Source organism: Podarcis gaigeae (genome assembly GCF_964106915.1).
Source record: "Podarcis gaigeae genome assembly, chromosome: 11".
Lineage (NCBI taxonomy): Eukaryota > Metazoa > Chordata > Lepidosauria > Squamata > Lacertidae > Podarcis > Podarcis gaigeae.
The window spans coordinates 13,016,892-13,041,017 of NC_139687.1; the positions used below are offsets into that span (position 1 = coordinate 13,016,892).

The 24,126-nt window shown below is 43.2% G+C and overlaps 1 protein-coding gene and 1 long non-coding RNA gene across 2 annotated transcripts in view; one reads left to right on the top strand and one right to left on the bottom strand.

Annotated features, from left to right (window-relative positions):
* Positions 1-24,126, bottom strand: part of SPTLC1 (serine palmitoyltransferase long chain base subunit 1) — a 38,389-nt gene that overhangs the window by 8,503 nt on the left and 5,760 nt on the right. Inside the window, exons 3-10 of the mRNA XM_083702075.1 lie at positions 20,459-20,553; positions 18,218-18,311; positions 15,616-15,688; positions 10,139-10,271; positions 5,631-5,760; positions 4,857-4,946; positions 3,688-3,795; positions 2,360-2,455 (exon numbers count right to left, since the gene is read on the bottom strand). Of these exons, the coding sequence (XP_083558201.1) occupies positions 2,360-2,455; positions 3,688-3,795; positions 4,857-4,946; positions 5,631-5,760; positions 10,139-10,271; positions 15,616-15,688; positions 18,218-18,311; positions 20,459-20,553 (819 nt within the window). The remainder of the gene's footprint in view (positions 1-2,359; positions 2,456-3,687; positions 3,796-4,856; positions 4,947-5,630; positions 5,761-10,138; positions 10,272-15,615; positions 15,689-18,217; positions 18,312-20,458; positions 20,554-24,126) is intronic.
* LOC310826846 lies at positions 1,385-2,076 on the top strand. Its single transcript, XR_014556023.1, has 2 exons — positions 1,385-1,470; positions 1,839-2,076. It is a non-coding gene; the product is annotated as an uncharacterized lncRNA (long non-coding RNA).

Sequence of the window (24,126 nt, forward strand, 5' to 3'; positions counted from 1 at the left end):
CTTACTCCTCAAATCCTTATAAAGAGTCCAAGCCAGAAGCACATAAGCCACTGACACAATACTGCCCTCTCCACAAGGACATAACCGTTTTCCCAGTGGGAATTTTCAAAATCGACCCTCAAGTACAGCCAAAGGCAGTATATTCAATCTTGCGAAAGTGAAAGCTGGTCTGTATTTTGGAATTGTTAAATTTTGCAAAGAGGGTGCCAAAGTGACTAGGTGGAAAACAATCATACTGTGGACAAAATGTCCTTGTTGTGGCCAAATTATTCTGTCGCTCGATATCATATAGGTAAAGGTAAAGGTAAAGGTAAAGGGACCCCTGACCATTAGGTCCAGTCGCGGACGACTCTGGGGTTGCGACGCTCATCTCACTTTGCTGGCTGAGGGAGCCGGCGTACAGCATGACTGCTGTGACCAGCATGACTAAGCTGCTTCTGGAGAACCAGAGCAGCGCACGGAAACACCGTTTACCTTCCTGCCAGAGCAGTACCTATTTATCTACTTGCACTGTGTGCTTTCAAACTGCTAGGTTGGCAGGAGCTGGGACTGAGCAATGGGAGCTCACTCCGTCGTGGGGATTCGAACTGCCGACCTTCTGATTGGCAATCCCTAGGCTCTGTGGTTTAACCCACAGCGCCACCCGTGTCCCTTTCGATATCATGTAGGTGCTGTCTAATTAAATTATTTGTTTTACTGAAGCCCAGGCTCTCCTTTGCTCTAGGACCTTCACCTCTACTATCAACTACTTCTCCCCAATTCTTCCCTGGTCAGCCACCTTCCTTTATGTATAAGGTAAAGGTAAAGGTACCCCTGCCCGTACGGGCCAGGCTTGACAGACTCTAGGGTTGTGCGCTCATCTCACTCTAGAGGCCGGGAGCCAGCGCTGTCCGCAGACACTTCCGAGTCACATGGCCAGCGTGACGAAGCTACTCTGGTGAGCCAGAGCCGCACATGGAAACGCCGTTTACCTTCCCGCTAGTAAGCGGTCCCTATTTATCTACTTGCACCTGGGGGTGCTTTCGAACTGCTAGGTTGGCAGGCGCTGGGACCGAGCAACGGGAGCGCACCCCGCCGCAGGGATTCGAACCGCCGACCATGCAATCGGCAAGTCCTAGGCACTGAGGTTTTACCCACAGCGCCACCCGCGTCCCCCCTCCTTTATGTATACTGGGCACCAATTCAGCTGCATCCAGTGAAACCTTTGCCCCATTCCGCAGCAATAGATGCTGATGCTCCTTGTTTGCTGCGGCTCCCTTGGATGGTCATAATAAATAACAAGATGAAAGATGAAAACATCTTTCAGTAAATCCAGAGGCACCTTAAAGATCAACTAAATATAAGCTTTCAGGGTATGGGCTTTCATGTATAATACACACTTCGTCAGAGGTCGCTTCAGCCTTACAACTGTTGATGACTGTTATGGCAGTTGGTTCCACAGGGAAGGGCAAGGGATTTTTAAAGGGATAGGTAAAGGTAAAGGTACCCCTGCCCGTACGGGCCAGTCTTGCCAGACTCTGGGGTTGGTGCGCCCATCTCACTCAAGAGGCCAGGGGCCAGCGCTGTCCGGAGACACTTCCGGGTCACGTGGCCAGCGTGACAAAGCTGCATCTGGCGAGCCAGAGCCGCACACGGAAACGCCGTTTACCTTCCCGCTGGTAAGTGGTCCCTATTTATCTACTTGCACCCGGAGGTGCTTTCGAACTGCTAGGTTGGCAGGCGCTGGGACCGAGCAGCGGGAGCGCACCCCGCCGCAGGGATTCGAACCGCCGACCTTTTGATCGGCAAGTCCTAGGAGCTGAGGCTTTAACCCACAGCGCCACCTGCGTCCCCGATAGATGACCAAAATTAGCTTTAGTGTATATAATGGGACATGAATCCAATGTCTCTATTCAGACCAAGTCTCTTCATAGTTTTCAGTTTGGTAATGAGTTGTAATTCAGCAACTTCTCTTTCAAGTGTATTTCTAAAATTCTTTCCCAATAAGACAGCTACTTTAAGATCTTGTATAGAATGTCCTGGGAGACTGAAGTGTTCTCCTACTGGTTTTTCTGTTTTATGAATCCTGATGTCAGATTTATGCCCATTTAGCCTTTGGCATAAAGCGTGTCCTGTTTGTCCAATATAGAGAGCTGAAGGGCAGTGTTGGCATTTGATAGCATATATAATGTTGGAAGATGAACAAGATGGTGTTATTCTCAACTGACAACATGAAGAGGAGATGCTCCAACCAGCCTACCAACATCAGCCAGACTGGCCAAGTGTGACTCTACTCTATCCAATACCTGCCTTGGTCACAGTATTCTACCGGAACTGCAAAACATACAACATATCATGCATTTCCGGTTTTTACACCTACCTGGTGATCAATAACAAAGGATCGCCCGCAGCAAAACCCTCCAATAGAAGCCAGGGAGTTTTCCATGTTTGCACTTATAAGATCAATGTCATCCATCTGTTGCACAAACAGGGCAATACCAGAGCTAGTTAAAAACAGCATGTTTGGTAACCAGCCATATAGCTGTAGAAAGGTTAGATTGGCTTCTGAATTATTTAACCCTCCCAAACGTGCCCATAATTAAAGACACAAACTCTTTAAATTCATCTAGAGGAGGACAGACAACAAAATACAAGAGAAATTATTAAAGTGGCACTCAATGCAAATTTCTGGTGTCAGTGGGTATCCTACAAAGTACAGTGGTACCTTGGTTCTCAAACTTAATCCGTTTCGAGAGTCCGTGGAAGCTGCATCGGATGTTCTGCTTCCAAAAAATGTTCGCAAACTGAAACACTTACTTCTGGGTTTGCGGCATTTGGGAGCCAATTTGTTTGGCAACTAAGCTCTTTGAGAACAAAGGTACCGCTGTATCCACAATTTAAGTTTTCCTGTTTTAACCACTGAGATCTAAAAGAGCAAAGTGGATCTGAAGCAGCTCTCAACTTAACTCTAGAATACATTCAGTTAACACATTTGACCCGAGTGTCAATATTAATCTAAATTTCTACGTGCACTTTCCAGAATGATTACAATGACACAACCCATCTGGAATAAAAATGCTCAACGAATCAAAAGATGAACAGGGAGCAGGATTTTTTCCCCTTCCAAGATTAGCTCCTTGCGGCTTTCCAAGTTCTACTTTATGAGCTCTTTACCTCTTTGTAGATAAACAGTTCCTGAACATGTAGAGGACACTACAAGTAGCATCCTGAATCCTAGCCAGTAATTTGTAAAATGTTCTGAAGGATTTATATAAAGTTAGGTGTTAATTTGCATCATGCGGGTATATTGATGCATACGACATCTTTGTGTTAAGTATGTTCTTTCATATCAGAAAATTCACCCATCCATTTGTCCGATCCCAAAGCAGATTCTTGACAAATTCAGAAAAATGCAAAGCAGTAACAAAAACCTGCAAACTGGGTAAGTCGCAGTAGGTTGTTTTAAAAGGACAATGACTTTGATAACCTGAAGATGCTTTACATATTTGTTGCTAGTAATAATCCAACCTATATTTAAATTTTCTTTGCAAAGCTAATATTTAAGAGATTATGCAAGAGACAAGATTGCCATGCACAGAATTTGCATATAATGGCTGCTAAGCCACTGCTATAAACATGACAAGTATATCAAATATTGTTTCTTCCTTTTGGCACAAAAAAGCATTGTCATCAAAGAAATAAACTTACATTTATTCCAAAATGTTCTGTAACTCCTCGTCCATGTTCTCCCAGCACTCCAAAGGAAAGACTTTCTTCCAAAAATAACCTCACTTTGTATTTGTATTTCAATTTCACCTACATATTTATTCAATTGCAAGTAACACAAGAAAGCACAAGATTATTGAGTGCTCAGGACAAGAAACCAGATTCATGCACAAGTTGTCAAGTGTTCAATCAGATTATTGTTCAGTCAACTTCATTCTAAAAACACAAACCTCCATGCACTTTAATTCCTTGACATTGTTGTAAGATATGGAACATATTTAGCCTGATTATGCATAGAATATAATTTTCTGTGCACTGGTGCCTCACTGAGTAGCTGGACTTTGGGGAGTCCAGAGTGTGTGCACGGTGAAATATCGAAATACAGAACTAGTACCCTTAAAACTTTGGGAGTAGGAACAGACTTCCTTGAAGGAACAAATAGAAAGCCTTCTTACTGAGAAATTGCCCAAATGCATTGTAACAAAACTTTCCCCAGTTATAGGGGAAAGTTATCAATGCACAACTAAAGTTTTAGGCAGAACACAGCAGCATCAATATAACACGACTCATTCCCAGTGTGAGAATATTGTCTCCTGCCTCAAAATTGCTGCATCCCATTCTTCTGACCCCTGCACTAGCCAAGTGTCCTCATATATAAGGGGTGAAGCCCTCAATCCCTATCTAAGGTAAAGGTAAAGGACCCCTGGGCAGTTAAGTCCAGTCTAAGGCAACTATGGGATTGCGGCGCTCATCTCACTTTCAGGCCAAGAGAGCCAGTGTTTGTCCACAGACCGTTTTCCGGGTCATGTGGCCAGTATGACTAAACCGCTTCTGGCTCAACTGAACACCGTGACGGAAACTAGAGCGCACGGAAACGCCATTTACCTTCCTGCCACAGTGGTACCTATTTATCTACTTGCACTGGCATGCTTTTGAACTGCTAGGTTGGCAGGAGCAGGGACAGAGAAACAGGAGCTCACCCCATTGTGCAGATTTAAACCGCCAACCTTCTGATCAGCAAGCCAAAGAGGCTCAGTGGTTTAGGTCCCCCACACACATCACTAAACAGTCTAGTATTTTTCTGTTCGTTCTTCACATAGCACATAATGACTGGTAGGGAAAATACTTATTGATAAAAACTACCTACTCACCAATTCCGGAAGAGGACAAATATCTCCAGCGTTAACATACAAACCCTCAACCACGATAAAGCGCCGGGTTACACGAGCTTTACGAGGGTTCTGCAGAGAAACAAAAGTTTTGCATGGATGCTTCTTAACAGATGCTTGTTATGAGATAATCTCACTTAGGTTACTATTAAAATGCCATCAAAAGTTGACAGAATGTACAGAAGAAAAGCTTGAGCTTATGCCAGCAGAAATCAATGGCCTTAAACACATTTTTAACAATATGATACTTTGCGGTTAAGCATTCTTTATAGCCAGTAAGCTCTGCAGCCAGGATAAAGGCTTAATGCTATTAACTCCGAGCCTTTAACACAAATGTTGATGTATAAAGAAATGTGCATGGCTCTGTTTTGATACTACTTTAATACAAAAATGGTGCTTACAGTGTGGTTGTGAAACAAAATGGAAGTATTTTTTACACTGCACTGATATTGCGGTGGTGTGTGTTCTGGTTATTTTGAGTTTTTTAAAAAAGATTTTTTTTTAAAAAGAAAAAGTGGGTGAACTGCATATCTTACAGTTCCATCTGTAGATTTTTCAAAAGTTAAGTGCAAGTTGCAGACACCAAGCACGGCTATCTGAATAAATGAAACACAGCTGCCAAACCTACTTCAAAAGATACACAACACTTCATTTTCAGAATGGACTAGAAGATAAATAATGAGCAATGAAGGCATCAAAATATGTTAGCTTAAAAATACACCCTACAACACATCAATGACTTCAAAAATACTGTACCTTCTGATCTTCAATCTCCTGCTCTTTGAGTAGATGTTCAAGGTCAGCCATATCATTATGTTTAAAAAACTTAATGTTGCTTCTGGATGCCTGTAAACCTTTCTGGATAGCAAAGCAGGCTGCTTCATCACTATAAATACACAGAATTGTGTCAGTTCACTCTTAGCATGAGCTGCCTTTTTGAAGTCTGATTTCTCTCCATAATGTACTTTTCACGAACTGCTACACAATGTGTTTTTTGGACTATATGAGCAGCCTCAACCACCTCCAGCTAGAGAAGTGGACAGCAAGACTGCATTTGATTAGCAATATCGTCACATGACGGGGCTCTTGCATTCTTCTCTCTCTGAAATGGCCACAAGGAGATTACATGCTTTTGCTTCTATTTCCAATTGCAGTTTAACTGTGTTATTTTTATCTGTGGATTATTGAAACAAGCCAGCTTCATGAACAATTTTTCCCGGTTTGCCTGTTTTAGCAAACCATAGTTAACATTCATGACAGCTTCCCTAGGTTTCGCTACAACACTAAAATGTGAAGCTTCCAATCTTCTTCACTGGTGACAGTATGGAAAATGAATGTGCCTGAGGCTCATTCACATAATGATAAAACCATAATTTGTTATGTTTGAATGCAGCCAGTGTATGAGAGTTACCTAATCAATCGGCAACAATTTTGTTTTTCCTGTGTTCACAGGAACTGTTACTAACATCATTTTGTTTATTAAAACGTTTCTATCCCTCTGTATGAATCAAAAAGATCCCTAAGGTGTAAAAATACACACACACACACACACACACACACAGAGTACTTTTTTCTGGGGGGACGAATACTCCTAAACATTTTGTGAATCTTTGTACTTTTGTCCATTTAATGTATTTATTTCCTCCGATTTGAACTTTAAAATGGTGATTTTCTTGAGTCAAACTGAGAGTATATAGAGATCCTTTAAAGGATAGATTCAGAAGATGGCATCACTCCTTCAACCCATCACCTTTGGCATACAGGATGTCACACTTGATTCATCTTGTCTCTCAACATGAACATGAAACAGCTAGATCATCCCGGTATTTGGGCTAGAGATCATCTATATGCAGATCAAAACTGGCTTTCATTTGCATCTTTTGATGCAATGGAAGTTCTAAACTGGTGAGTAGATTAAGGTGAACAAACCGAAGCTTAATCGAGACAAGGCAGAGGTGCTGCTAGCTGGATGTTCTGGCAGCCTGGAAGAGGTTTGGGAGAGGCCTTCCTCTTAAAAAAAGAAATCTGGTTGGCAGCTTGGCAGTGCTCTTAGGTAAAGCTTTGCTTAAGGATGTTCAGATAGCAGAAGCGGTTACGGCTGCCTTTTGCCAGATCTGGCTAGCGGAGTTGCTGTGCCCTTATCTCGGAAACAAGACTCAGACATATCCTAGTCACTTCTAGCCGATCATTGTAACACTATGTTAGGGCTGCCTTTGATGGCAGAGCAAAAACTTCAAATAGACCAGAATCCCTCTGGCCCAGCGCTGACAGGAGATAGCAGTTTGCAGCATAAAACTGCAATACTGCATCATCTGAACTGTCTACCTATTTGTTTCTATACTCAACTCAAACTCCAGTTAATAAGAATCTGTAGGTCTATAGTCATCACCTAAAACTGAGCCCAGCGACAAACTGGTACCTAGTGAAGATGGAATAGTATCAGGGTTTTATGGTTTGTTTTTCCAGTCATTTTTATTAGTTTTGTGTAGGATTCTGCAGTTTTGAACTTTAGAGCCCTATATGGCCTGAGAACAGAGCACCAACTATCTCCACCCATATGAATCTGCCTAACCCCAGAGATTAGCACCATGGATTTGAAATGTGGACAGAAAATTTTCTGAGCTGATGGCAAGATAACCACATCCTTCAAAAAGGCTCAAACTGAGCTTGTCTTCTGAAGAGCAGCTAAGACATTAGGGCTGGGGCAGGGGGACCACAGACATCTTTAGGTATTACTCCTTTAATTAGTTATTTGATTACACTCCTCATAATCTCTTAATTGTAATCTTAAACATAAAGGCTATTTTAATATTCTTTTATTCATTGTTTTACATTTTTTTAAAAAAAATTGCTTGCCACCTTCAATAATTTTTTTTAAGGAAGCTAGTATATTAATAAGGAGAAAACTGCCAGGGCTAGGTAATTCCTAGTCATTGAACTCACTCAGTTCACAGGTTACGTGGGGGGGAAATAGAAAGGGGGAAAAATCAGACTACGTATGCTACAGACACATTTATCTGGGAATGTCCAATTGAGTTCTATGAGATTTACACACGCACACACACGATTTCAGTTAGTATCAACTAACACATAACAAGCACAAGCTCAGTAAGAGTGCTCTAGAGGAGATTTTTGTCTGACATTAAGTAAATTCATTCCAACCACTCATCAAGTGCATTTCTTTGCTTGGCTGTAACCTATGGGGGATACTGACAAAACGTTTCAACAGCTGCTAGCAATTTTTAAAGAGTTGATTCTGAAGCAGCAATTGATCGTTAAAACCAAGTAGTCATTTTGAAAGCATTTCATAAGCGATTAAAACTACCCCTTAATAGGCATTTAAAATGGTATCAAGATCCAGCTTTGAAAATGACAAGATCATATAAGCGATCCTACACTGGCGCTGAAAAATTGTGCATAACCACTTTCCTAACAATCACGTCCAGCCCTTCTTCTAGGAGAAGGCCTATTAAAGCGCTTTTGTAACTGTCCCAGTTAATCTCATTTTTAAACAATTGAGATTGATAGATCATAATGCATGTTCACTAAAACAGACCACAGAACCCACTAAGAGCGGGTAACCAGAAGCAACAACTTGTAGGTTGTCCCTTTGAGAGAAATATCTATGGTTAATTTGGGTGTACACAGATGTTGCCAGCAGTGGCTGGCAACAATTCGCAGATTGCTACAGCTGAGCAAAGTTTCACTACAACAGGGGAGATTGTCCCTATCAGGTATATGAGATGCCCCCATCTACAGCCCAGCTCATAGGCTTCTTCCTCCAAGCAGTTTTGCATCTGTAAGCCATTGGTAGAGATTGAAGGAGGAAGGCACACAATGCATATATTAACTGGCCACCTTACTGTACTCTAGCCTAGTTTGGAAATCTCTTCCCCAAAGGCTCAACCAAACCTCAAGCATGCACAACTGTTCTAAAAGCGCCAAGACAAATCTGTTTGAAAAGGGTTTGAGTTGAAGTGGTTCAAGCAGGAAGAATAAGTTCTGTTTTAGTTTAAACCAATTCTATCTGGTTATCTCCTGCTTTGACTACTGCAATGTGCTTTACATGGGGCTACCTTTGAAGGTGACATGGAAACTACAACTAATCCAGAATGAAGCAGCTAGACTGGTGACGGGGAGCGGCTGCCGAGACCATACAACACCAGTCCTGAAAGACCTACATTGGCTCCCAGTACGTTTCTGAGCACAATTCAAAGTGATGGTACTGACCATTAAAGCCCTAAATGGCCTCAGTCCAGTAGACCTGAAGGAGCGTCTCCACCCCCATCATTCAGCCTGGACACTGAGATCCAGCTTTGAGGGCCTTCTGGCGGTTCCCTCATTGCGACAAGTGAGGTTGCAGGGACCAGGCAGAGGGCCTTCTTGGTGGTGGCGCCCGCCCTGTGGAATGCCCTCCCATCAGATGTCAAGGAAATAAACAACTATCAGACTTTTAGAAGACATCTGAAGGCAAGCCTGTATCAGGAAATTTTTAATGTCTAATGTTTTACCATTTTTTATGTGCTGTAGGCCACCCAGAATAGCTGGGGGAACCCAGCCAGATGGGCTGAGTATAAATGATAAAATTAATGTTGTTGTTGTTCTTGTTAAGCCAGATAGGCGGGTATAAATAATAAAATTATTGTTTTATGATGAAGATGTAGTAGTAGTAGTAGTAGCAGTGGGGTTAACTATCACACAAAGGATTCTGATTTGATTTGAAGGAAGAAAATTAGGTGAACAAGGCAAGTCACAGGATAAAAATAGCCCCATCTACATTGGCACTCCCCCCACCTCCAACTGCAATTGCTAACAACTGCAATGTTCCTTGCTCACGAACACACAGTCCAGGATGGTAGGGATTCCTCTTTTGACAGAGAGAGTGTAAACTGGCTCTAAGATTATTACCTTTTGTGGAATATGGTACCTAGAAACAAGTGGATTTTGCTATGAAGAACCTCAACCTTACAGAGAGGAGCAGAAATAATACAGAGGTTCTGAAGGAGCCTCTTCAGAAAGTCCCATGTACCTCTACTTACGTATTCCTCTGGATTCGGAATCTTTGGGTTACGGCCATGGCAAACCCAGAAGTGTATACTTCTGGTCGCTCCGCGTGCATGTGCAAAAGCACTCTGCATGCTTTGCGCATGAACAAAAGCGCGTCTCTATTTACATAATTTTTGGGGTGCAAACGGACCCCCGGAACAAATTAAGTTTGTATCCGGAGGGTCCAGTGTAATATAGAAAAAGTGAAGATTACGTACACAAAAACAATGTCTCCTCGTTTTGAATAGGCAGGAATAGCACTGGCAATTGTAGCAAATCCATAGGAATATATGATTGCTTCCTCGGTCCTCATAAATTTGGCAAGTCGTTCCTCCAGTTCCAGATGTACATCTGTTTGAGAAAAGTAGTTTATGTTTTAGAAAAGTCGCACAAAGATGCAAAGTCATTAACAGCATGAAAATCTATTCAACTTTGCCCAGGTTATTTTCTACACACACACACACACACACACACACACACACAGAACAAGTACAGGCTGACAATCCTGTCATTCTAACCAGGTGCAAAGTAACTCATCTGAGTGTTTGACTGCATTACCTTAAAAGGGCACTTATGTTTTGTGAGTAAAAGTAAGCAAGTCACACTCAGATACCTGTCAGAAATATTCCAGAAACGAATACCAAAACGTGTCTGTTGTTGGGAAACTAGAAACAGAGGGAATCAACATTGCCAAGTTTCAGAGGCTTGTTTAGAAAGCTAAGGGGTAATTATCTTAGCTCTATATTAACATAGTGCATTCCAAGTGGAATTCCCCAAGCAGTTTTCAGGCTTGATAAACCAACAAAGCAATCAGTGGAGTTAAATCTCTTCTCCTGACACTTACTCCTATCTTGCATTTTTCCACGTTGTTTTTTTTTTTTTTTTTTTTTGCTTTCTCTCATCCCCTACCTTCCTACTCCTCCCCAACTCATTTTCTGAACAACCCTAATTTTGAATGAAACATTCGCATCTATCACTTACTGAGCCCTATTTTACAGATTCATCCATTATTATTTTAAAAATGTTTTTACTGAATATTTCCTGGGGTTACCAAAGTACATATAGCACCTCTATTTTCAGATTCTAAAGGTCTTTCTGCAGATCAGTGAGACTTTAATATTGCATAATGCATACAAGGGTGGGGGAGAAGAGAGTTGGGGAGAGAGGGGGGGAAGAAGGGAGGTAAGTAAACTTTCATGGTTTTACATGGTATATGTGCAAGGTTTTTGTGTCCGTGTCACGTGGGTAGGTTCTCTTTCTATTCCTTTATCAGTTTTCGTTGGCATTGAGAGCGGTTGGAGGCCCAAGGCATGGATGGTCGCCTACAGTTGACTACAGTAAATTTTGTTTGCCGTGGGGGGGGGCATTGTTGGGTCAAGCTAGCCATCAATTCATATGCTGTTGATGGGCTCACCTTTATTACCCACACAACCCAGCAAGATCCATCCATTTAAGAAGAATTAACTGTTGTCCCCAAATATAATTTCAACCATGGTGAAAAACGTGAATTAAGATCCATCTCATTTTGGGGGTGGGTGCTGGAGGGGCTCAATCTAGCGTAGCACGAGTGACTATAGTGTGAACAAATGGGTGCCATAGAGCCCAATAGTTCTACTTTCTCCCACCCATCTTCCATCAAATATGAAAAAGGATAGCAAGCTCATTGTTTTGTTTACGCATACACCGCTTACATAGGGACATGGGTGGCGCTGTGGGTTAAACCACAGAGCCTAGGGCTTGCTGATCAGAAGGTTGGCAGTTTGAATCCCTGCGACGGGGTGAGCTCCCATTGCTCGGTCCTTGCTCCTGCCAACCTAGCAGTTCGAAAGCATGCAGTGCAAGTAGATAAATAGGTACCGCTCCAGCGGGAAGGTAAATGGCGTTTCCGTGCGCTGCTCTGGTTCGCCAGAAGTGGCTTAGTCATGCTGGCCACATGACCCGGAAGCTGTATGCCGGCTCTCTCGGCCAATAAAGCAAGATGAGCGCCACAACCCCAGAGTCGTCCGCGATTGGACCTAATGGTCAGGAGTCCCTTTACCTTTATACCGCTTACATGGTAAAATGGCTTCTAAGTGGTTTAAGGCAGCACATTAAGGAATGGGGTATCTATTTCTCCAAGGACAAGTGGTGGGGAAGAAAGTTTTCCTGAGCGTCTTGAGAGCCCTCCAGGAGTGGCCACTGTTTCTGTGTCAGGGACTGGGCGGAGGAGAAATGTTGGAGACCATCTCCGCATCCTGCCCCTTCCAGGGAGGAGGAAGAAGAAGACGACAGTATAGATTTACAACAGGGGTTTGAGGAAGGTCACAGCTCAGAGGCAGATGAGGGGGAAAGTTGGGAAATCACGGGAGAGTCGGAACAACACCCGGCTGACACGTTGTCATTAGAAAGCATTCCAGACCCTCCGTCTCCCAGAACCTGGCAAGCCTTAAAAGTGGGAGAGCAAAGAGCTCAAAGACAGAGGGCACTTAGTGGCACCCGTAGAAATGACAAATGAGGAAGTGGAAGAGACAGTGTGGGTGTGGAGATTCACTTGGGACAACACCATTTTCCAAGAGGCTGGGTTCTATAGCCTCTCTCTGTAAAGTTTGAAATAAAAAAGGAAAGCAAGAAACTTTTCCTTGTCTTTATACTTTCCTGGGCAACCAGCCGGGAGCCGGTGACAGCATCCTGACACTGATAGGATGAAACCTATTAGTTCAGACCATCTCTTTTCAATATAAAGAAAGTTGCCAGGATTAGAGATACTGGGGAACTGGTAACAGGCCAGATTAATGAACCTTGTCTCCCTATTTTTTCAGCTCAAAATCTCTCATTATCACATCAGGAGGGGGGCAGTTTGGACCCAATTTAGTGACCAACATTCCTAAGAGAATCTGCTGTTAAAATCCAAGGAAAAGGGGCAGGGCGTAAACCTTTCTCTTCTCGTATTCCTATGCACCCTAGGTATTAAGCAGGAGCATGAGAAGATGACACATACACTGGAAAGAACAGCCAAACCTTCAGAGTAAGAAGTCTTTCACCATACTGAAAACCACATGGCTTTAAAATTAAGAAGTCAGGATATCTCAATGGGAATCTAGTCAAAACATCATCCGTTATGGTCATGGATAGTGTTTCGCCACAATCTTCCAGTAACAAGGAAGGTAAGAGAGAATTCTAGCACCACCACTGAAATGATTAAAAGGAGGGAGGGAGCATGGAAGACATTGTTCTCATGTGGTAAACTATCAAATCACAGTGCCCAAAATGCCGACGATAAGATGAACACTTTGCCTTGTGAAACCTGAACAGTCCCAAGTGGCTTCCTGGAAGCCGTTCCCAATCCTCTAGGTAAAAACATCAGCAAGTTAAGCAACTCCCACCAGAAAGTCAGACTATAGGGGAGATAAAGGAAAACGTTTAGGCTCACTGCACTGCTGTCTCTATAGTGCTCTGCAGAGACAGGAGAGGAATGTGAAACACCCTCACACTGTGATTAAATGCAGACTAGAAGCTTCACAGCAGGATTTGTATTACAAAAACCCTCCGCTTGAGGTTTGAATCCAAACCTCTCGATTACCACACAGATATAGTATGTTGGCAATATCTACATTACTGTGTTCGCAAGCGGTCAAGATGTTTCGGCCAGAAATCAGACTGCCCCCTCGTGGCTTCTTTGGAAAACACAGTATTTAGTCTTTGCTTCAGCTCTGCCAATTATCCCTGTATGACATTTTAATAAGAGCGAAAAGAAGCTGTGAATGCATGTGGGCGTATCCCAAGAAGCATTCTTGAAACAAGCTTAAGGCATCATCCAGCAATGTATTCTGCTCAAACAAGATGGATTCTATAACCGATACACATGGGAGAATCTAACGAAGCTTCTGTAAATAATCGGCTGTAACGGTTTCATGACCCTGGAAAAAGCTGCAACTTCTATTGCAAGCAGAGATTGTGTGAAGGCTGTTGCTGTGAAAAAAATCAGGAACTGATCTGGAAAGTTTAAGGGAAGCACAGGGGAAAAACAGAAGCTAGGATGCTGTTGCAACTGTCCTGCCCAGATGGGTTTGCCTTCAGGTCCAGTTGATGTGGCCAGAGGCAGTCTGAGACTGGCCAGAGGCAAGTCACAGGAATTCTTTTTTAAAATTATGTCAAGGCAATAGCTGAATTCTTTAACAAAAAGCTTCACAGTTCCTATTTCTTGCTACTGGCATTACAGAATATTCAAAGACTAGGATTGCCAGTGGAAATCTGAGCAGCCCCTCAGACCAATGCGGAAGTAGCTCTAGGGTCCTGGGTGTCAATCTTTCGGGGAGAACATACATCTCATCCATTATAAGTACATTTATGCCCAACTAACTCACTTGCTTTTGTCTGGATCAAGTTGTATTGGCATGGTTAAAAAGTTGTGTTTCTGCATCTGTAGGCCGATGAATGGCTCTAGAGAATTAAGAAGCATTTAATTCTGAGTGAGAATTCCTCTTGCTTCTTTCAGGCATTACAATCCAATTGCGCTCTAGTTTATCCTAATTATAATACTTTGTTAAGTATTGTAGCTTCACTTTCACAAGATGCAAAAGTGATCTCTTTTCACTCAAAAAGTACAAAACTGCCCAGCAAAGTACTCTCCCTGAAAAGACTGAGTGTGCAACCATGGGTGTATTTCTGGATGCAAACTAAAAGCTGCTTCTGACTTTTTAGGGGGGCCTGCTCAAACTCATATGGATAATTCCGGTTTTGGAAATATCTTCTAAGCAGCAGCAGCAGCCAAAAAAAGAAGACAGAAATGTGGACTTTCCAGCAGTTACTCTTTCCTTTCAAATCCCTCCTGTGAACTCCCTTTTTCTCTGATGTCTTTGGCAGAACCTCTTAGCTCTCATTTGCTACTGATGCAATTCTGTACCTAGTTTCCCTGAGTGTAAAGCCCCTCAAACTCTGTGAGCAGACATGTGTATCGTGTTTGCGCGTATCTATATAAATATCTATATATCTCGTCTTCCAAAGCAACTACTCTATTCCGGACTTACAAATGGAAAGCGTAATGCCGGTGGTCAACAAAAGCGATTTAAAGACTGACTCAAGGCAAATCTTTCAAAAAATGTAGTATAAGCACTGACAACTGGGAAACACTGGCCTGCGAGTGCTACTACTGGCAAACAGCCTTGACCAAAGGTGTCATGGGTCTTGAAGACACTTGGACTCAGGACGAAAGGGAGAAACATGCTAAGAGAAGGCACACTTAGCAAACCCTCACTGTGATCAACTCCTGCCCGGAAACCTATGTCCCCACTGGGGAAGGACATGTGGATCCAGAATTGGCCTCCACAGTCACTTGCGGACTCACTGTTAAAACCATGTTTATGGAAGACAATCTTACTCACCAAAGAAAAGGAGGAGGATTGAGCTGTAGTATGTTTAACTGAACTGAATGGAAACTCCTTTTCTGTTTATGCTCAGTTTCGGCTTTCTTTCTGCCACCTCCCCATGTCAAACTCTAGATTGTGTGCTTCTCAGGAAACGGACCATGTGCTCTTGTTATTACTCCATGTGTGTGCATGTTAATGACACTATGCAAAAAAAAACACAAGCTTACATGCCAATTCATCTGAATGAGTAATACGTAAGCATTGGTTCACATCTCCCAATTCCTTTATGTGACATCAACATTCAATTAGCTACCTTTAATGCTCAACTGGAAAAAACAGGTTATACGTACCAAAGGTTCCATAAAATCCCCTTGGGCCACAGGTGCCAACACCGTATTTTGTCAGAGAATCCTGGGCTGCATTCTTTGAATAAGCATAGCAGGAGAAGAGTTGTTAAGTACAGTTAGAAAAGAAATGATTTCTACAGTATTCAGAGAATCACAAAATTGACCATGAGGACCGGCGTTGGATACGCCTATTGTTCCAGTCGCATTTTGCCACTGGCAACCCACCTTTCGCAACTGGTCGGAGATATCCGCGAGCCTCTATTGCGTCAAGGTATCTCCACCCTGGCCTGGCTGCAGTCCACTGATCTGCAGGGTGCAGCAGCAGACATGTCTTTTGCTACCGCTCTATCCCATAAAACACCTGATTCGCCCTGCAGAGCAGCAGCAGCAGAGGCAAAAGACTGTCTCTCTCCACCCCCCACCATGCTGCTGGGAGAATCAGGTGTTTTATACCAATTTGTATAAAACATTATTAACTGATGATCTTAGAATGCAAAGTCAGGACACTTGATTAAAAAAACCAACAGATTAAAAAACCACTCTTGTTTTTACTGGATTCTTTTTGTTTATTTTAAATCAAAAGATAAAGTTTAAAACACCCACCTTTCTTAATTGACCTGACTTGAACCCCTCTCCAAAATGTTTTCTCAAGGGCTCTATCTGCACCTAAAGGTAAAGGTAAAGGTACCCCTGCCCGTACGGGCCAGTCTTGACAGACTCTGGGGTTGTGCGCCCATCTCACTCAAGAGGCCAGGGGCCAGCGCTGTCCGGAGACACTTCCGGGTCACGTGGCCAGCGTGACATCGCTGCTCTGGCGAGCCAGAGCCGCACATGGAAACGCCGTTTACCTTCCCGCTGGTAAGCGGTCCCTATTTATCTACTTGCACCCGGAGGTGCTTTCGAACTGCTAGGTTGGCAGGCGCTGGGACCGAGCAGCGGGAGCGCACCCCGCCGCAGGGATTCGAACCGCTGACCTTTCGATCGGCAAGTCCTAGGCGCTGAGGCTTTAACCCACAGTGCCACCTGCGTCCCTTCTATCTGCACCTACTTGTTACAAAATACTTTTGCTTGCTGTATTGGGCACTTTAACATAGACAGCAATACTTTTGTGATAATATAATGCCCCTTTATAATGTGGCTAGGGATATCAGACTGCCTTCAAAGAGGACCTGCAAAGGCACCAGGAAGCATCAGTGCTTTCATGCTTCCTGTTGTGTCATCTCCCCCCACCTTACTGTTTGCAAGGAATCACTTGTGTCTCCCCTAGCAGGTTCTCTTGCCAGGTAGCTATGACACTTACATAGCTGTATTAAAAATTCCCTCCTAAGCTATTACTTCTCTCATGTTATTAAACCTGCCTGGATTAAATGAGTGCCAAAATCTGGTTTTTAAAACAGAAAACTTTTAGTGTCTTTAAAAAAGAAATCCCTATATAAATAAAAAAGGAGCATCTAGACATTCTGTTTTTGCACCTACAATTCCAGTCCCAGGAGCAATGTGGCTCCTAGCTTTTGTATTCCAGTTCCTAACACTGATGAGAACCATCTAGTCCAACTCCCTGCAAAGCAGGAATCTTTGGCTCAACAAGGGGCTCAAACCCATGACCCTGAAATGAAGAATCTCATGTTACGGAGCAGGGGTCGGCAAAGTTTTTGTGGCTTGGGCCGGTTCACGGTCCCACAAACGCTATTTCCGGCGCTCCTTCTGGCGCGGAGGAGGCGTGCACAGCTTCCCATTGGTTGCAGGAGCTTCCTGCAGCCAATGGACAGCCGGCCAGCATCGCAGAAGGCGGTCCCCGCTCTGCTCCATGCCCTGTTTAACGAGGTGCACGGAAGCCAACCAAGCGGGCAGAGGGGGTCCATGGGTTGGTTAAATGACCTCCATGGGCCGCTTGTGGCCCATGGGCCTTAGGTTGCCGACCCCTGCCACTGAGCTATCCCTTGGGACATTCAATAACTATTCCTTGGGACATTCAACAATGTTAGTATTGGCACTTTCATGTCCCAGCGAGTACAGATGAATGCAACACAGTTGCCCTACAAACAAGATGCTAGACAAGGGTTTGAAAGCATACTGTATTTATTTACAGGTGGGTAGCCATGTTGGTCTGCCGTAGTCAAAATAAAAAAATTCCTTCCAGTAGCACCTTAGAGACCAACTAAGTTTCTTATTGGTATGAGCTTTCGTGTATCTGAAGAAGTGTGCATGCACACGAAAGCTCATACCAATAACAAACTTAGTTGGTCTCTAAGGTGCTACTGGAAGGAATATATTTATTTAGATCTCTAAATCCAAGCAGGTCTGTTGCCAGGGGTTCAGCACCTAAAAGGGAGATTTTGCCTAGGATTCTCATGTAGACTTTTCAAGCACAATATGAACAGCAGTATTATAAAACTGTGGCACTGAGTTCAAGATTAAACTGCAGTTGCCCCTTTGGGCAACTTTATACTATGGCTTAAAGTAAACAGCACTAACTGAATCTGGTATGCAAAGTATAGCACAGCGACAGGATGCTCCCTCCCTGCTTAATAAACCGTAGATTGTTAAGGCAGGATTGTTACACCTGAGCCAATTCCTACAGATGAGCAACAGTGCAGGCACTTACCTTGACCCTTTCATTATCCAAAAGCCCAAGAAAATTAAATGACGCAAAGTTTATGCATTCCTTGCCATTCACGACAATGTTATGAATTGGAGGCCTGAAAAGAAAAGAAAATCAAACTTTTCTTAGCTTACTAATAATCCTAACTTTGTTTCAGGCACTTGGTAAGAGAACAGTGCTTTTAAAAATTCCGCACAACACTGTAAACACAACTAATTTGAAAATACATATTGCAATGGTGGAAGCTGTTCAGTCTTTCTGGTGCAGGGATTCCTTTTTTAGTATTTATATCACATTTCAAACAGCGGCATTCCTGTTGATGAAACCATGGCTTTGAAGGTAAGGTAAAGGACTCCTGGATGGTTAAGTCCAGTCAAAGGCGACTATGGAGTTGTGGCACTCATCTCGCACAGGATTTGGCATTTTTGGACACTAACTACTTTCAAGAACCCATATCTGAAACTCTGGAATATGCAGTGGGGAGGAAAATTTAAGAGGGATCTTGGGAAACATAGAACTACCTCATGACAAATCAGAAATTAAGACTGCCCTAGTTAAAGATCGCTTTGCTTTCAACAGAGCTAGCTAACTAACTAACTAACTTAATTAAATAATAATAATAATAATAATAATAATAATAATAATAATAATAATAATAATAATTTATTATTTATACCCCACCCATCTGGCCGAGTTTCCCCAGCCACTCTGGGCGGCTTCCAATCAAGTGTTAAAAACAATACAGCATTCAATATTAAAAACTTCCCTAAACAGGGCTGCCTTCAGATGTCTTTTAAAGATAAGATAGCTACTTATTTCCTTCACATCTGAAGGGAGGGTGTTCCACAGGGCGGGCGCCACTACCAAGAAGGCCCTCTGTCTGGTTCCCTGTAACCTCTCTTCTCGCAATGAGGGAACCGCCAGAAGGCCCTCAGCGCTGGACCTCAGTGTCCGGGCTGAAAGATGGGGGTGGAGACGTTCCTTCAGGTATACAGGACCGAGGTTTCTTACCTTTCCTCAATGATCAAATAGCTATTTACTTTTTTATTTTATTACTGAACTACTATTGCAGGACATGCAAGATAGAAAACAAATATTTATGCCTAACTACTAGTTTTAGGAAAACATACTTTGGGGTCAACATTAGCATTCAGAACATTATAGGCTTTGCTTCTTAACCGGGGTGTATGGGGAGGGGCGGTGAGAGACACGTTAGGCTCCTTCTGGGGCAGTCTGTCCACATTTGGTCCCAACCTGCACTCCGCTCTCACCTGCGGCTCCTAGGAGCTGTCAGAATGTGGCAGCAGCAACACCCTGGGAATGGCTTTGATTGGCCGGCTAAACCAGGCGAGAGTAGCCAATGGGTCTCAAACCCTTAGTGAGTTAGGGACTTCCCCTGCGTGCGAAAACAGGCTCCGGCAAACTGAGTGGACGAGACCAATAAATAGTGGGTTCAATGGTCAAGAAGGCAGTTTCTGCACGTGCTGTAGAAGGAATTGAGGAGCAGATGGGAAGGAAAACTCTGATCCTAAACTTGTTGCCTTGCAGGATATCTTTGGGAGAAGAAAAGGCGAAGGAGTAAACCCGACACAAATCCAGAGTGGAGTCCCTAAGATGGTTGGATGGCACCTTGTCCGTCTCCTTCTGGCTGGCAACTCCTGCAGCCAAGCTGGTGCCAAACGTATTGCTTTCCTTTCCTTTGGACCACATCAGCGAAGCCGAGAGTGGGGTCTTGTAGTCTGGGCAGCCCAGGGCCCCCATACACACTGCCCAGGCTTGCATCCCAGAGAGATCACTTTGGTACTGCTAATACAGTGGTTTGCCTTCACTCTTGGAGGAGAACAGAAGCCAGCAACCATTTCTTAACCACTGAAATCTCCCCAGGTTAAAAAGTTTAGATTTGATGACAAGCTTTCACAATAACATTTCTGAAAAGTCAACAGGCAACTCTCTAATATCAATTAAGCAGCTGAATGCTAACTAAGTGAACCAGATACCAAGCATTCTCATGAGGTTTTTACAAAATTTTGTTGCAAGCTAAAAGTTCAATCCATTCTGTAACCTGGTTCTCAAAGTTTGCAAGAGAACAAATCACGATTTTCCCTGAAAGTAATCAAAGCTGCAATATTAAGCATACTAACTATGAAGCAAGCACCTTTGAAGTCAGGAGGACTGACGTTCAAGTAAGCATGCAAGGGATTGGGCTGTTTAGTCAAACATGGAATTGATTTATTCTAGGATTACCCTGAAACAACATTGTAGTTGAGAGCTGGATGGTCTTTGGATACAGGAGGAACAAGTGGTTCTGGCTGCCATTCTTCAATCAATTCTTCCTTTTCCTAAAACAGAAAGAAGCCAAAATATTGGTTGTTAATAATTTTATTGAGAAAATCAGGAAGGAGGTGGATTTTACACGCATGTCTGGTAAGTTAAATGGATACAAAAATGTAATTCATTCATATTAATATGCTTCCCATTTTCTAATCCACATATTTATTTCATGTTCTATGCATGCCAGTTGGCGCTGTAACTATTGCCACATATTTGTTTGCGCTGGGAAAACATTTGATTATGCTGACATGTTTTTTCCAAGAGCAATATAGACATTAAAAGCATCATTATGAAATTAATACTCTGTACAGATGCACCAAGCAAGTCCACCCACCTGAAGATTGGTTTTATTATCATCTTTATTTATTCATTGTCCAGTATACCTGAAGGAGCGTCTCCACCCCGATCGTTCCGCCTGTACACTGAGGTCCAGTCCCAAGGGCCTTCTGGCAGTTCCCTCGCTGCGAAGAAGCCAAGTTACAGGGAACCAGGCAGAGGGCCTTCTCAGTAGTGGCACCCGCCCTGTGGAATGCCCTCCCACCAGATGTCAAAGAGAAGAACAACTACCAGACTTTTAGAAGACATCTGAAGGAAACCCTGTTTAGGGAAGCTTTTAATGTTTAATAGGTTATTGTATTTTAATATTCTGTTGGAGGCCACCCAGAGTGGCTGGGGAAACCCAGCCAAATGGGCAGGGTATAAATAATCAATAATAATAATAATAATAATAATAATAATAATAATAATAATAATGCCAAAGGGGCCTAGATACATACTGCCTAGATACAGTAGGTGGGATGGACGAGGGAAAGTAAGAAGAACTTGAATTCTGGCAACACACTATGGGTGAGTGGTTCTTGTGTCTGAGAAATTGGTCAAGTGCCTGGCCTGGGTTGGTCTGTACTCCCCCTGAAGGAGCAGGCAAGCTATTTAGGGGTGCTTCTGGACCCAACTCTGACACAGGTGGCCCAAGATGTTTCAGTGGCTAGAATTCCTTTTATCAGCTGTGACTGGCGTGACAGCTAAAATCCTGCCTGAACTGGGACAGCTTCACTTCAGGCTTTGGTGATATCAAGACTGGATCACTGCAATGCACTCTGCGAGGCTTCCTTTATAGGTGAGGCAGAATACTGCGGCATGGTTGATGACAGGTAAAAAAAGGACCCCTGGATGGTTAAGTCAGGTCGAAATAGACTTTGGCAGGGGTGCCCAAACTTTTTTCAAAGAGGGCTAGATTTGATGAAGTGAACGTGCGTGAGGGCCAACCAAAGTTGTTGCGCTTTTTTAGAATTGAAGCTTTTAGGATTGAAGTTGCTGAGCTTTTTTTAGGATTTTAGGATTTTAGGATATACTGCCATGGGGGCCAGGTTAAATCAACTGGCGGGGGCCACATTAGGCCCTCGAAATGGACTTTAGACATGCCTGGTGCAGCGCCCATCTTGCTTTGCAGGCCAAGGGAGCCAGCACTTGTCTGCAGTCAGCTTTCCGGGTCATATGGCCAGCATGACTAAACTGCTTCCGATGCAACAGGACACTGTGACAAATGCCAGAGCACACGAAAACAGCGCTCACCTTCCCGCCACAGCAGTACCTATTGATCTACTTGCACTGGCGTGCTTTCGGACTGCTAGGTTGGCAGAAACTGGGACAGAGCAATGGGAGCTCACCCCATCGTGCGGATTCAAACTGCTAACTTTCCGATAAGCAAGCCCAAGAGGCTCAGTGGTTTAGACCACAGCACCACCATCAACATTTGGCCACAGGTTCCTCACCCATACTGATTTCGAACTGCTAGGTTGCCAGGAGCTGGGACAGAGCAACAGGAGTTCACCTCGTCACTTCAAACAGCCAGCCTTATGATCGGCAAGCCCAAGAGACCCAGTGGTTTTGATCAGTGTTTCCCAACCGTTGGTCTCAATCTGTTTTCAGACTACAATCCCATCATCCCTGACCACTGGTCTTGCTAGCTAGGGATGATGGGAGTTGTAGTCCAAAAACAGGTGGAGACCCAAGGTTGGGAAACATTGGTTTAGACCACAGTGCCACCCGCATCCCTGACAAGAGGGAGATCTTGCCCGCTCAGATTTCTGTACTGGTTGCCCAAGTTCAAAGTGCTACTTTTAGTATATTAAGCCCTTAACAGCTTGGAATCAGTTTACTTACAGGACCACTTTATTCCATATATGTCCAATTGACTGCTTTGGGCTGTGGGCCACTTAATATTTGCTCCACACTTGTAAGAAATCCGTATTTTAGTGGGGGTGTCTTTGTTATACTTTCCAACAGCCGCTGAAAACATTTTTGTTTAGGCAAGCCTCTCCTGGCATGTAGAACTTACGTGTGTTTTGAATTTTTATCTACTGCTGATTTTCATAACCTTTTGAATGTTTTTAAATACCTATTTTAAACTGTTTATTGAGAATTGTAATGTTTTAGTTTATATTTTTGCACACTGCTTGGAAGTTTTCTTATAAACAAGCAATATAGTCAAACCTTGGTTGTCAAACATAATCCGTTCCAGATCTATTTGGATATATATTGCATAAACAACTTAATTAAAGAAGAGCACACAACCAGGGTTTGGTAGAAGCTCAGGGTGTGATTTAATAAATGCAACTAGTTATGAAAGTGGAAATGATTCATTTTGCTGTTGCTATAACGTGAACACAAGTTATGCTTAGAATGCCCCATCTCACTTGTGAGCAAGTAGTCATTACTATTCATTACACTAAAGGAAAAGCAGGGATGGAAGCTTCCCAGGGGCTAAGAAACATCATTAGATCTCTGAGGTACATTTAGTTCCTTCTATTTCAATGCTAACTCCTGCTTTCAAATGAGTAAGATATAGCATTTACCCTGGATCTCACTAACCACAATGCAGTCATAAATGCCCTACCTTTTCCAACCTATTTAATACCACAAATTGTAATAACCACTAAATTAGATGTTTGTTTTTTAAAATAAAAAAACCTGCATCGTGAACAATTATTTCACAATGGATGCTTAACATTAGAGGCAGGCTTCCCCTGAACATTCTGTACTGAAGTCAACTTCGTATCATGCTTGTGAGCTTTCCAGAGATACCTGGCTGGCTACTGTTGGAAACAGATGAAAGACTAGATGGAGCTTTTGCAAGGAATCTTTATGCAGTTAAAGGAGAGAAAAAGCATACTGCCTTGCAAATCTCCCTGTCAAACGAAAACCAAATCGCAGAACAATGTGTGTAAGAAGACTATCCATTCCTAAAGAGCTGCATGGACCCAACCACAGTAGCATCTACCTCTAGAGGGATGGGGCCCTCTAGATGTTGCTGAACTACAACTCCCATCATCCTTTGCCATGCTAACAGGGGGCTGTTTTGAGTTGGAGTCCAAAAACATCTAGAGCAGACATGTACAACCGGGCGACAGCAAACAACAGGTAGATCTCCAGGCTATTGTGGTGAATTGCAGGATCGTATTCGATCACCAAATATGAAACAAAGAGGAATGGAATATTCCCCTGCCTGCCCCCCTTGCTGTATCCCTCTGTCGTGTCCTATGTGCAGTCCCCTGGTGCTGTATCCAATTGAAACTGCAGCT